At 49.5% G+C, this 13,694-nt stretch overlaps 2 protein-coding genes across 4 annotated transcripts in view; both read left to right on the forward strand.

Annotated features, from left to right (window-relative positions):
* LOC119222211 (zinc finger and BTB domain-containing protein 46) overlaps window positions 1–13,640 on the forward strand; it is a 52,855-nt gene extending 39,215 nt beyond the window's left edge. For both annotated transcript variants that reach the window (XM_062562334.1, XM_037478630.2), the window contains exons 5-6: window positions 9,015–9,190; window positions 9,398–13,640. In XM_062562334.1, the coding sequence (XP_062418318.1) occupies window positions 9,015–9,190; window positions 9,398–9,832 (611 nt within the window). In that variant the 3' untranslated portion in view covers window positions 9,833–13,640. The remainder of the gene's footprint in view (window positions 1–9,014; window positions 9,191–9,397) is intronic.
* Window positions 22–6,580, forward strand: LOC134129060 (gastrula zinc finger protein XlCGF7.1-like). Of its 2 annotated transcripts, XM_062562341.1 has the most exons (4): window positions 22–158; window positions 3,651–4,009; window positions 5,374–5,416; window positions 5,507–6,580. In XM_062562341.1, the coding sequence occupies exons 2-4, from the start codon at window positions 3,977–3,979 to the stop codon at window positions 6,289–6,291; spliced, it is 861 nt and encodes a 286-aa protein (XP_062418325.1). In that variant the 5' UTR covers window positions 22–158; window positions 3,651–3,976; the 3' UTR covers window positions 6,292–6,580. The 2 variants fall into 2 exon arrangements, with proteins under 2 accessions (XP_062418325.1, XP_062418326.1); XM_062562342.1 differs by lacking the exons at window positions 22–158; window positions 3,651–4,009 and adding an exon at window positions 5,009–5,265.
* Window positions 13,641–13,694: the final 54 nt, after the last annotated feature.

A 13,694-nucleotide genomic window follows, 5' to 3' on the forward strand; every position in this document is an offset into this window, starting at 1 on the left:
GGAGGAGGCCGCGGGGGGGGCGGGGCCATCTCGTCGTGGCCAACCTGAAAGCGGCGCTGATGAGCAAGAACAGCCTGCTGTCCCTGAGGGCCGAGATGATGGGAGACGATAACCCTTGCTGTTCGAGTACCTGCCCAAAGGAGCACACTCCCTGTCCTGTAAGTCACTGTTTACACTATTACACACACACACACACACACACACACCTGCTCACGCGGTCACCTGTGAGACACCACACAGGCTTTTTCACATTAGTGTCCTCGTCCTCTGCAGAGTGTTTTGTCTTTGGGTAATTTGTGTGAGTTTGTGTGTGTGTGTCAGTGATGACTCAGAGAGTGAGAGAGAGCGAGAGAGGCTGGATCGCTCTCACTTCTTCGTGAGAAAATATTTGTTTGGGTTTTTCTTTTGTGGTTCTTATCAGCGCGTCTCACAGCAGCAAGCAACACGTCTCACGTCTTCGACATGTTTCATCAGCAGCCAAAGTGGACGATGGACACAATCGTTGAACCGCTGGAAGCACCTGCGGAGAATAAGGAGCATTTCTTCTTGTAAATAAAGGGTGGAACATAAAGTCATGCCAGTGGAACAGATTTGTGCCTCTAAGTGCTTGTGTGTCTTTGAGCGTCAACTGAAATCCGAATTAAAAATACATTTTCTCAACACATTATTATTAACATCGATTAATACATTTATTTTTTGTGGTCATTTGTAAGTTATTCTTCCGTCCTTTCCTCCAGCGAGGGTCTTAAACTGTCTCCATGGTGTGTGTGCGTGAGTCAGTGTGTGTGTGTGTTGTGAGTCGGTGTGGGCAGGTGTGTGTGTGTGTGTGTGTGTCTCTGCTTTCACTGGCTGGTAATTGGATCTTTTGTCCCGGAGTTGTGGCCCGTCTTTGTGAGCAAAGGAAGGGTACAACTCCAAGCCGAGTCACGCTTTTTGATTCGAGCCCCACTCACCTACAAAATAGAAATACAGCCCCCCCTCCAACCCTGAAACTGAATGCCCCCCCCCCCCCCTGTTGTTCAAAGTGATAAGCGTGTGGCATTGAGACGTTTCTGCTCACAGGAAGAATCAGATGAGAGATGAATGAGGGATTCAGAGATGCTGATGGTGGGCTTCATGGCCAACAGAGGATCCCCCCCCACCCCCCCCCCCCCCCTAAATAAACAAACCCTCAGATTACCGGGGGGGGGGGGGGGGCAGTCTGCCTGGTTCGACGGATCGGCGCTCCCTCCCTCCACACAGACTCTCCTTCACCCCTGCCTAACATCCTCCTTCCTGTCCTTTCCTCTCCTCCTCCCCCTCGCTCCTTCTCCTTCACCCCTCCTTAACACTCATCCCTCACTCTCTTCCTCCCCTCCCTGCAGTTCCTCCCTCCCATCTCTAATTTCCCCCCCTCACTTTCTTTTTTTTTTGTTTTACTTGGAGCATCAAAGTGTGTTGGTTTATATAAAATCCTGGGAAAGTATTGATCGAGGCAGCGAGGTCACCTGACCCGATTCAAGGGAGGCCAGCGCATATGAGCAGAAGGTCTGCTGTCCCTCTCCCTGTTCTTCTCGCTTCTTCATATAACTCACTAAAATAAGACATGCTCCCCCTAAAGGTTTGTGAAACAATGGGGGGGGGGGGGGGGAATTAGTGTCTTGCAGTGTGGACCTCTTGCTGGAAGGGGGAGGAGCTCCAGGGACCGGTCCACTTGTGTCAATCAGCCTCCCCAATCCAATTAAGATCATTGGGAGTTGGCCCCGATTCCCCTTCAGTGCTTCGGACAATCAATGGCAGACAATAGATTTTGCCGGATCCTCCCCCCAGCGCACCTGTCCACTGCAAACATCCAATTAACCGCCGGCATCAAACCGCCATTATTGGACTCCTCTCTCTCTCTGGCCGCCTCTGTCGCTTCACGTATGCTTTGGAAAATGAGTCCGGACAGCAGTCCCCCCCCCCCCCCCCCCGAGGTACCTTTAGGAGCTTAATTCAGAGATTTAAAATTGTGGGTCTCACTTAGCGACACCTGTCCTCACTCTGTTTGTTTTAAAAAGGGAAGGTGAGTGTGAATGAAGGAGGCTACAGTCCAGGGTACCAGTTTCTCTGACCCACAATCCCTTGCAAAGCGGACCTGCAAAAGGAAGGGGGGTCAAAGTTTAACGTGCAATGACAAAGTGAAGTCTGTGTGAATGCAATCTGAATGCATCAGCGCATACTTTTTTGTTTTATTAGATTTGTGACGCCCCAATCAAAAGAATAAAAGGAGAGTAAAACTGTTTGTTTCTGCCAACGGGGGAGTCATTAAAGGCGTTAAACGTCTCCTAACGGACTTAGCGAGTTTCACTTGATTATCTGTTGGAAAGCGGTCAGTCAGCTTACGGTAATTGCCTCCCTAAAGCCTATCAGGCCTGACGGGCCCCGACCCCAAAGGATTGGAGCGCAGGTCGTGTTTGTCGGCCCTGTTTTAAAATCCTTTAGTTCCTTCACTTTCATGTGATTCTCACCTCTCCGTTTCTGTTACTCGTCGCAGTGACTCAGCCCGCCGATAGTTTTTATTTCTTTACAGACACGGACGCAATATTAAACTCATCGAGACGAGCAATAAAACACGAAGCATGAAACAAAGAGACGCCGAGGAACCGAAACCAGTTCTTCCTTTTCTTAAGAGGTTGTTAATGAACTGAACCCTCTCACCTGCAGCTCATCTCCTCCCTCTCTGCCTCCTCCTTAATGTTGTTTCTCCCGGGGAAAGGGAGAAAGGGAGAAAGGGGGGGGGGGGTTGAGCATTTGTGTGCTCTGTCAGTGGGAGTGGGGAGTGTCGGGCGCGGCACTTTAACATTCCAGGAATCCGTCCACGGCGAGGCCTCACGGTTGTGTGATTCGGTCCGGCGTGCAGAGGAGGGCGATGAATGGCTGAAACCCACCGCATAACTCTGGAGACATTCACCCCCCCCCCCCCCGTGGAAAAAAAGCGCCACGGCCCACTCTCACACATACTTGCATACACAACCCAGAATAACTTCATTTCACATGTGCTGGAAGAGAAAGAGAGATGCACTCTCAGTACACACACACACACACACACACACACACACACACAGCCTCCGTGTGAATAGTCATGAGGAGCTAACGGCTCTGGAAGAACATTTGAAATCGCTCATCCTCCCTCGACTGGTTGCCAGCAAACATCTGACTCGGTCGATGCGGCCGTCCTTTAGCCCGCGTGTGTCTCCACTCGAGCTCCAAGATGGCTCCTCTCCAAAACAATGTCCCTCCACCCTGCAGAGGATCCTCAAGGCCTCTCTCCTCATATTATGCATCTCACACACATGCAGCCCGCCTCACAAGGCGCACACGCACACGCGCACGCACACATGCAGCCATCCTGGGCGCACACGCGTGTGGGTGGAAGGAGAAGGAGAGCAGAGAGAGAACGAGCCCTAACCCTTTCTGCTGGAAAGTGAAACTTTCTTCTTCCTCCCCCTCTCCCAAGTGTTTGATAGCGCAGCACTGGCAGCCTCTGTGTGCCCCCCCCCCCCACCCCCTTCCGTGCCCCCCACCACCCCACTGCCCACTCTCTCCCGTTGTGTTCTGGCGGCCAGCTGCTAGCGGAGTTGCGGTTGTACGTGAGTGGGTGGGTGAGACTCGTTTCCTGTGCTTCTCAGGGCTCCGCTCCAACAACTGCTGCAGCGCGCTCCGGCCGGGGGCCGCGGGGGCCACGGGGGCCACGGGGGCCACTATTCATAACAAACAGGGTGCTGGTTCCTTTCCGCCTCCTCTTCTTCTTCCTCTTCTTCTTCCTCCTCAACTTCCTCCACAATCACCACCACCACTGCCGCCATCAGCATCATCATCATCATCATCATCATCATCATCATCATCATCACCATCAACACACGACCCGTCCACTCCGCCCCCGCCCCTGCACCCCACTGAGCCCCGGCCCCCGCGGGCCCCCGGGGCGACCCGGCTGCTCTCAGAAGAGTCGGACATGGAAGTGGAGGAGGCCTCCGACTCGCCTGAGGTAAGCGCACACAGCCGGACTCGGCTCCAGGTCTGCTCTCCGGGGGGGGGGGGGGGGAGGTGTGTGTGTGTGTGTGTGTGTGTGTGGAGGGGAAGAAGTGACCGTGAAATGGGTCTTCTTAAGGAGTACACAGGGGTTAATGGGGTTAACTTTCACTATTGAAAGTCTTCTTTTACACGCCGTCACTCGACCCCCCCCCCCCCCCCCCCCACACACACACACACACACACCAACCCCCCCCCCACACACACACACACACACCAACCCCCCCCCCCCACACACACACACACACACACACACCAACCCCCCCACACCCTCTCTGTGTGGAATCTGGCTTATTTCCTGCTCTGCTGTGTCTCCTTTTTGTCCGTCTTTCTTTACTTGCTTTGTTTTCTCTTTACTTTCAGACTTCCAACCCGCCGTCCTTTCTTCTTTCCTTTTTCTCATATCAGCTTCTCCTCTTTTTAAAATGTAGCAGAATTCACAAACAGAAAGAAAGAGGGCAGCCGCAGACAGCTGCCGCTTTGCTCAGCGGCAGCGCTAACGCACATCTGGCCACAATGGCAGCGCGTGTCTCAGAGACGGCAGATAAACGACGGAGAGGTAGCGAGATGAGAGGAGCGTAAAATCAATACAAGTAGACAATGAGAGGTTTGCTCTCGCAGCCCAGGAAATTGTTTGTTCTGTGTGTGTGTGTGTGTGTGTGTGTGTGTGTGGGCGTGTGTGTGCGCATGGCAGCATGAGCTTGTGTGGATGTGAGTTCTGTGCCAGTCGAGTGTGTGTGTGTGTGTGTGTGTGTGTGTGTGTGTGTGTGTGTGTGAGAGCGGTTTAGGAGCAGCATTTGATTTCAGAGGACCTGCCTCCCAACAAGCGTCCCTATCTCTGCGGACAAGCCATCTGTTTGCCCGGTGCATGGTGTTCTGTTCTCTCAGAGAGGAGGAGCAGGAGGCTGGGGGAGGCAGGGGGGAGAGGGGGGGGGGGGGGGGGGTTGAAGAAGCGTGGAGTAGACGGAGTTGAGACGGGATGTAGATGAGAGAAAAGAGAGATGCACCTTGCTGCATCAGGCAGATCATTTTATTAATACCGTAGATCAACCTAACGGCGTCTCGGAGGAAACTGTCAGCAGCTTTTTCGGTGTCTGCTTGCTAATTTTAAACAAGTTGCCTTTAAATCATTCCGATCCGTCTACGTGTTTCTCTATCTTTTGCTCTTTTTTCTGTTTTTTTCCTGTCTCATGTGGGGGGATAAAATATAAGGTTGTCTTCGCAGCTTGTCTCAGCTGCCAACCGCATGCCCAGACAACAATCCATACACGCTGTGCAGATGTGCGTCTGATGTCATAACGCCATGTTTTGTGCTTGCAGGAGGGACAGAAAGGCAAAGACGACGTGAAAGAACGCGGCCCAGGTACGGCAGGTACACAATGAAAGCGTCTTCCAGGATCCTTTGTTTGTCGGCTTTTTGTGTTAATCTCTCTCTCTCCTCGCCTTGTCTCAGCTTCGGGAGGAGACGGGCCTCCCGCCGAGTCGGATCAGATGGCCGACGGGAGCCCTACGTCAGGGGGGGAGGCCGGTGGCCCGGCGGCGCGGGGCGAGGAGACCGGGCCGGGGGCCGGAGCCCCGCCAGAACCCGGCGCCTGGCCCCCGCATGGGTTCCCGTGCTCCCTGTGCAAGCGGCTGTTCAGCAGCCTGGAGCACCTCAGGGAGCACGAGTACCGCCACACCCTGTCCCTGATGGCCCTGTCGCTGGACTGGCCGGGCGCCCGCGACCGACCCGCGCCGCGGCCCCAGCCCCTCCACTACCACCAGCCCCTCTACCGCCCCGGGGGGGGTGCCCCGGAGGCGGCGCCGGCGCGCTACCTCTGCTCCCAGTGCCCCGCCAGCTTCACCCTCAAGTCCAACGCCGACCGCCACGAGAAGACCATCCACTACAAGAAGAAGCTGATGCAGTGCGCGTACTGTCTGAAGCACTTCAGGGATCGCACGGACCTCCACCGCCACCTGTCCTCCGTGCACTCCCGGGAGAGGGGCTACGCCTGCCCCGCCTGCGCCAAGGCCTTCAGCACCCAGAAGAACCTGGCCACGCACGTCAAAGCGTGCTGCCAGCTGGGCCCGGGGGATCTGCTGGCAGGCGGCGCCGGGATGGAGATGTCCCAGGGCGGGGTTATCGATTCGCTGTGGCGGCTGTCTCAGGAGATGAAGGTTGACCATCGCAACCTCGGCATCGATGTGGAGGATCGATATGGGCTCGCGTGCGAAGCCTCGCACCTTCGTCCTGAATAGAAGCGCTGCGGCGTCTTTGCACTGAGGAGGAAACAGAAAACACCTGACGCCATGGTCAGAAGCACACACGGACACCTCACTCGTTTTGCAACTTGTGAAATATAAGTTTGAATTAATTGAGATCTTATATGTCAAAAATGCACAACTGCTACGCAAAGCTGATATTTTTAAACAGTGGACTGAAAGTAGAATTGTTTTTTAATATATAAGTTATATATATAGTTTTTGAGTAGACAGCACTGATTGAACCCAGTAAAACAATGGAGTGGAGAGACAGGTTGTGGGGGTGGGGGGGGGGGGGGGTCCTGTCCGCCTCGCCAACCTAAACCACTTGTCGTCAGTCACCGGTCTGACTGGACTCTTCGCTCCTTTTTTAGGCAGAGAGATCTTCATCTTATCTCTGCATTAAGGGCACAAAGAGACTCACAGCCCACACAACCGCGCCACCTGCAGGACGTGTGTAGAGCTGCAGCAAGAGAGCAGAATAAACATCACCAAAATGTGATTCTTTCTGTAGTAGTAGTTTACCTCAACAGGAATAGCACAACACATGGAATATGTCATTTTTTTTTCATGTTCATTTTTTAGAGGTAAGGGGTATATATAATATAAATATATTTTATTATTTTATGTACATTTTTTTCAAAAATATAAAATAATATCAGGGCAGGTGGAGTGTTGGGTGGTGTTGGTTTCGTCTCCGTCTCAGACCTGCCTGCCTTCTCGTGGCCAGAGCTGGACAGTAATTGGCTCTACGTGGCTCCGGCCCTTCTTGACCCCTGACCTCTTCCTGAAGAGGAAGAGGAAGCCGAGGGGGCTGACTGACGCCACGTCGTAGCTGCAGGAGTTTGGAATCACGTCAAACCGGTCGCTAACGTAACTTCACAACAAGTTCTGCCAAAATGTGAAGTTTACAGCGGACCTGCAACTTTAAACCCATACATTTCCCACATGAGCCCAGTTGTAAAGGTTTACCGTGTGAACACCCATAATGTGAGTACTATACCCAAAGGGAAGCATCCCTCTGATGATCCATGTTCGCTGCAGCGCACAGACCTGAGACTTCTATGCGTTTGTGTGAAAGAAGAAGGGGGGGTCTGTTGGGGGTCTCCTCCTCCTGTGATCTCCCAAATGCCAAAAATCCCATCTCTCAGGTAGCCCACTCTGTGCGAGCCATGCAGCCATGCAGCCATGCATCCATGCGACAGGCGCAGAGCAAAGGTCTACAAATACCGGCAGTGTGTGGCTTTTTTGCTTTCTTTTTTTTTGTTTTTGTTGGAATTTGTGTTTACTTAAAATCTTATTTAATTTTTTTCCCCCATAAAAAAACAAACCCATGTTCTGTATAAGGATGTGTAATTTTCTATAAAATTACCTCCTGCTTGTAGTATTTATGTTGTAATTAAACTGTTATGGAAAACGTTCTCTGTAGTTTTTATTTCTGAATCTCATATCTGCGTCTCTCACATCTCTCACACATTATTTCCTCTCTTTGCATTTTCAACTTGCCTCTCTTTAGACAAGAACACAAAAAATGTGACTTTTGCAGTTGATGTGTGCTTGTTCTTTGTGCCGTTGAGTGTTTAATCAGAGCAGAGGTCGCTTTGCAGATGGAGGTAATTATGTTGTATCACTTTAAAGCTTATAACCCCAAGCTGTGTGCTCGACACCCCCCTCGCCACCCCCTTGCCCCCTCTACCCCCCTCTATCTAAACCCGTTGTGTTGTGCTTGTGTACTCATAAATCCAGCCAGGATCGCTCAGGGCCAAACAACATAAATCTACAACTTAGAATAAAGATGGATGGTTGAAAGGCAGGAAGACTTGTATTTGTTACAGAGTGGGGACCAAAACAACAGTGAGGACATTGGCTTGATTGGGGGTTTCAGATGTCATGTTTAAGGTTGACGTTAAGATTGGGAGTATGGGTTGATTGTATGTCCTCTAAAGCGATTAAAACAGGTCTGTGTTTGTAGGATCTGTTTCTTGGATCCAAATCTCGTTTTTAAATATTAGATGTTTTGGCGGGTCCTCACTTCTTCAAAGGCCTGTTCAATGAATGGAAATCAATTTCATGTCCAACCGAGTGAAGACTTTTTTTCATAAGTGAGGACATTTGTGTTAAGGCGAGTGTAATAGACGGGGTGTCCATGTCAACGAGTGTCCTCAGAAAGATGATGTACACAGACACACAAACACTGTCTCATCTGATGCACTTCACCCGGCTCCACAAACCGTTATGCCTGGATGTAATTGGCTTACGAGACCTACACAAGATACCGACGCAACGTTACCATTAGTCTTAGATTGAGATTCCGTTGCTGAAGCCTTCCTTTGTGTTTGTGTGTGATTTTGTGACCCTCAGCTGTCTTGTCGTTGTCTGTGTTTGTCTTTCAGTCTGTTTTGCTTCCATAGCAGAGACCCTCTAGATCAACTAAGGCCGACTGGCGGTTGTGTGACGTGTGTGTGTGCGTGTGTGTCTGTGTGCGTTGTGATTATAGTATCTCTTTGCCTTTATTGCTTTAGTATGGAGGAAGAGCGGTTGCCAGGGCAACTGTGGCTTAGACTGGGATTGGGGTGGCCATGGGAATGGATGGTACATTTCTAGACCACGGCACTAATTAAATGTAATAACTGAAAAGTCTGGGTTTATTCAAAAGGGCTTTGTTCAACACTGATCTTTTTTTTGTTCTTTCTCTCCTCTCGCTCCGTCTGTCCCTGCAGTGAACGACTTCACGGTGATCCGTAAAAAGTTCAAGTGCCCCTACTGCAGCTTCTCTGCCATGCACCAGTGCATCCTGAAGAGGCACATGCGCTCCCACACCGGCGAGCGGCCCTACCCTTGTGAGATCTGCGGCAAGAAGTTCACCAGGAGGGAACACATGAAGAGGCACACCCTGGTGAGTCCGGCCAGGGACGCTCCGTGAAATGCAAACATATGCCATTTAAAAAAGAGGAAAATCACTGGAAAATATAAGTAATAATATAAGTATATCGGCTTCTCCTGTGAAAGTAGTATAACTTTGACATATAACACACACATATTCTTATTTAAAAAAACTAGGGGTGAGGGTTAGTGTGTTAAACGACGTGTCCCTGTCCAACAGGTGCACAGCAAAGACAAGAAGTATGTGTGCAAAGTGTGCAGCCGGGTCTTCATGTCGGCCGCCAGCGTCGGGATCAAACACGGCTCGCGGCGCCACGGCGTCTGCGCCGACTGCTCCGGGCGGGGCATGGCCGCTCTGCTGGACCACAACGGGGAGGTGGGCGGGGACATCTCCCCGGAGGAGGAGCTCTACCCCGGCGACCGCTTCCACGACGACCAGGCCGAGTGCGACGGCGACGGCGAGGAGGAGATGATGGCCGAGGCGGACGGCGAGATGATGGCGGACGGGGAGGAGGACGGGGGGAAGTGGAAGGACTCGGGGATGGCCCCCGAGGCGCACGGGGCACTGGACAATGAGAAGGAGGAGAGTGACTCCTCGGCGCCGGAGGGGGAGCAGCAGAACGGGAGCGAGAGGGACTTCGCCTGGATCTCCTAGAAGCCGCCCGGCGGCTCGTCCACGCTGGCATCTCTGAAGATCCGCCGCCGTCTCTCCGGGGCAGATCCCGCCGCTCTCTTCACCCATTGGTCCCCGCGGTGGGCCGGCCTTCCCCCCCGTTGAATGGAAACGCCGAAGGGCGATTGCGCGACAATGATCTCAAATGCACACAAACACGGACACACAAACGTACACTTTGGTTATCCTCAACCTTGACTACCACGGCAGGAGAAGTGGGGTCAAGAGGTGGCTGGAGTGCGAGGCTTTTTTCTGCTTACCTCCTTTTACTTGTGATGCAGTGGGGTGGGGAGGGGGGGGGGGGGGGTTGTGTGTTTTTGTTTTATTTTTCCCTTGAGGTTTCAGGCCGGAGTCCTGTCGTTTTCTACTCTGTCACAACAGGAACCAACGAGGACGCTGCTGAGGACGCGGCCGGCGCCCGACTTGTGCGTTTGGCATCACAATCACCATGGAAACCAAGGATCACTGACAGCGCCGAAGGGAGTGGGGGTGGGGGGGGAGGGTTTCTGGTGGTAAAGTGTCTCCCTCTGTGGGGGGAAAAGGGGCGGGGGTGTGAATCTATTGCGAAGTGGCAGCGTGTGTCAGCGGCGCCGGCGGCGCGTCATTGATGCGTTGAGTCCTACTGCCACAGACTTGCACTTTAATGACAACTGACTCCTGTCAAGGCCCTGAACTCGTGGTTTACATTTTCTGATCCGATCTAAACGTACCTTGACAACTCGGTGACCGCACCTACCTTTAAGGATATGCTCGATGTCCGCTTGACTGTTACCACTGTATAAAAATCACTGAGTCTTTGTGCAGATTTGCTGTTTATAGAGCCTTTTCTTTCTTTTGTTGGCGGTGGGATCCTCAATCTTTTCTTCACTCACTCAAGTTTCCCCACGCAGGTCTTTATCGATCCATTCCAACAGGAAAACTGCGCATTTGACAGATGTACAAATGATTTTTAGAATTTGAAAGGGGGTGAGGTGGGGTGAGTGAGGGTGTGTGCGTGTGTGAGACGGAGAGAGAGTGTGTGTGTCGGAGGCTACAGTTTCTGCTTCCTAGTTTGGAGACTGGATCCAAACTCGTTCTGTCTCAGGCTCGGTTCATCTCTCAGTTTGTGACGATGGGGTCACGACGATGAGTTTGTGATGATGATGTTGAGACGCCAAAGGAGCAGCTGCCTTTGTTCTTAGTTTCTTTTCTTTTTTTTCAGTGATTTTTTTTCTCTGGCTTTTGTATGTTTTAAAGTAAAGGAATCTAAATTGTGCTTGAAATTTCCGAGTTTGATATTCGTAAAGAGTGTGATATTACTTTTTTTGTTTAATGGCTATTTATTGAAAACCCTCTTTGTGCTGAAGTCATTCCCTCCTCTCTCTCTCTCTCTCTCTCTCTCTGAGTGTGTTGGAGAAGAATGTTTGAGTGTCCAAAAAAAAGGTCTATTGATTTCATAAGATTATTTCTATGTTTTCCACGATGTTATTGACAATTCAAGAGAGGCAGTCTTATTATTATTATTATGATTATGAGAACAATGATTACTGTTGTTGATGTTACTATTATTAATTATCATTAAGTGCTGGATGCTAAGCTTTATTGTGTGTTCTTTTTTGTTATTTTATATCTTGTATAAGAAAAAAGAAGCTTTTATACTTCGCCTTGTTGTGGACAGAAAGCCATAAGGCTTTTATCGACCTTTTATCGTGCCAGTTTACGTATTTGCTTTTTTTACCCTGAAAGGGGAAAACAACAACTTCACCGTCAAACTTCTCTGTTTGATATTGATTGAAACATATATTCCGCACACGCTTTTTTGCATCACTAATGTACACTAATTGATTCATATCGAACCAAAAACAATCTAGTACCTTGTAATCATGAAGTGCTTTTGTTTCACCGTCTGTGTGCACAGGCTTATTTTTTGGGAAGGGGGGGTAATATCGTGGTTCTGTAGGTTTTTATTTTAATTTTTTTTATTTGAAGATGTCACTATTTGTCACAGCTAAAAAAAAAAGTGCACATGTTATGGTGGATTATTGTGACCATAAAGAAGGACAGTGTCTTTTTTAAGATGGTGTTTTCTCCGGTTCTTCTACACGCTCCACTCACAATAACGTAGAACCGCATCACAAAGAACCGTGTCACGTAGAACCTCATCAAGTAGAGCCGCATCACGTAGAACCTCATCAAGTAGAACCGCATCACGTAGAACCACATGTCGAATCATATCACGTAGAACCGCATCACGTAGAACTGTATCACGTAAAACATCATTGATTGGAACAGCATCTCGTAGAACCTCATTGAGTAGAACCACATCACGTAGAACCGCATCACGTGGAACCGCATCCTGGCGCGTGATTCTACGTGCTGCGCTTTTGACTGCCCTCCAATCTAAGAAAAACTAAAAGGGGGGTAAGTGAACTCTGGGAAACATTTTGTTGCCATGGACTGCACTTCCCGTTTACCTCCACTGACTATTTGATTTGTGATGCTTTTCTTTCTTCACGTCTGGCAACTGTGTTTATTTGGGCTGTTTTTATTTATTGTGCTGTCGTTCGACCCATTTATCAAAAATGTTTTGGGTGGTAAAAAGAGAAAATAGGAGAAAGACAATGGGATCTTTAATGAATGTTAATAGTGGGTGTGGAGGGATCGGTGACAAATTTCTGTCCTGTTGTGACGCCACTGAGAGACATCTGGATGTATGTGTGACCCCGCCCCCTCCCGTCCTCCCTTCTCCTCGCGACCCGTACTGTACGTCTTCTTCCTCATGCTGGGTTGTACTTCAGGAAAAAAAAAACGTCCGCCATCAACCCCTCAAATATGTGCCTCAATGACATTTCACCCTGCGTGCTTGTGAGTGTGTGCTTGTGTGTGCGTTTGTGTCGGACGGAGATTACTGAAATGATCGGTTTAGAGGTGCAAAAAAAAAAGAAAAAAGTGTTATTTTGGGGTGGGGGGGTAAAACTTTCAAAGAGACAAATCATAACGACCGACGGGATTCTCCTTCCCACCTCCTTCGATGACCTTTCGTCCCCCCCGATTCTGTGGTCTTAACTGCATGCCTGTGCTCATTTTGTCATACCAAAGCGAACGTCTTCGGCATCTGCACACGACCGTCTCATTCCACTCGATGCAAAACTGGAACTGTTTGCTCTGCTGCAGATGAATATGGGTATTCTTAGACGTGTACAAATTGCAATCCTCATCTAGCCTGTATAGCTTGATTCACACGTGCAAATCATGAAGCCATAGGTATGGGTATATCTATATTATACTATATTTCAAATTTGGCGCTTTTTACTTTAGATTTTGTTCTTCTAAGAGTGATGTGTGTAATACCTTCATATATATGAATTTATATTACTATTATATATTATTTATTTTCTCTCAAGTTTCAGAGGGTATTTGATTTGTAAAAGGTCACATTTGAAGCTTAAGGTTGTTTTTTTTTTCATTGGGAATATTGTTCAACATGATACTGACTTTATATTGACGATTATCATAAACTTGTGTTTGTAACAAATGTGTTAAATAATCAAAAAAGAAAAAAAAACTGTCCTGTTTTTACACACTTTTTATTTTCCGGCAGATTTAAGTGCTCTTGTGCAGATTTTTTTCCTTTTTTGGGGGGTGGATAATACTGATCACATAACATTTCTACAGCCAACCATGAGCCTCCTGTTTTTGATGTTGGGGGCCCTGCGGCTCCATCCAAGCCTCTTTCTGACTTCATGTTTAGTGGAAGAATTAGCTTGATTTTTATTTGCAAAAACACCAATCAGTCTCAATAAATTTTGAAATTGCTGCTGTAAAGAAGTGAAAAACACGGTGTGTCCCGTGCCTTTTTTAAATT

Source organism: Pungitius pungitius, chromosome 1 (assembly GCF_949316345.1).
Source record: "Pungitius pungitius chromosome 1, fPunPun2.1, whole genome shotgun sequence".
NCBI classification, from domain to species: Eukaryota; Metazoa; Chordata; class Actinopteri; order Perciformes; family Gasterosteidae; genus Pungitius; species Pungitius pungitius.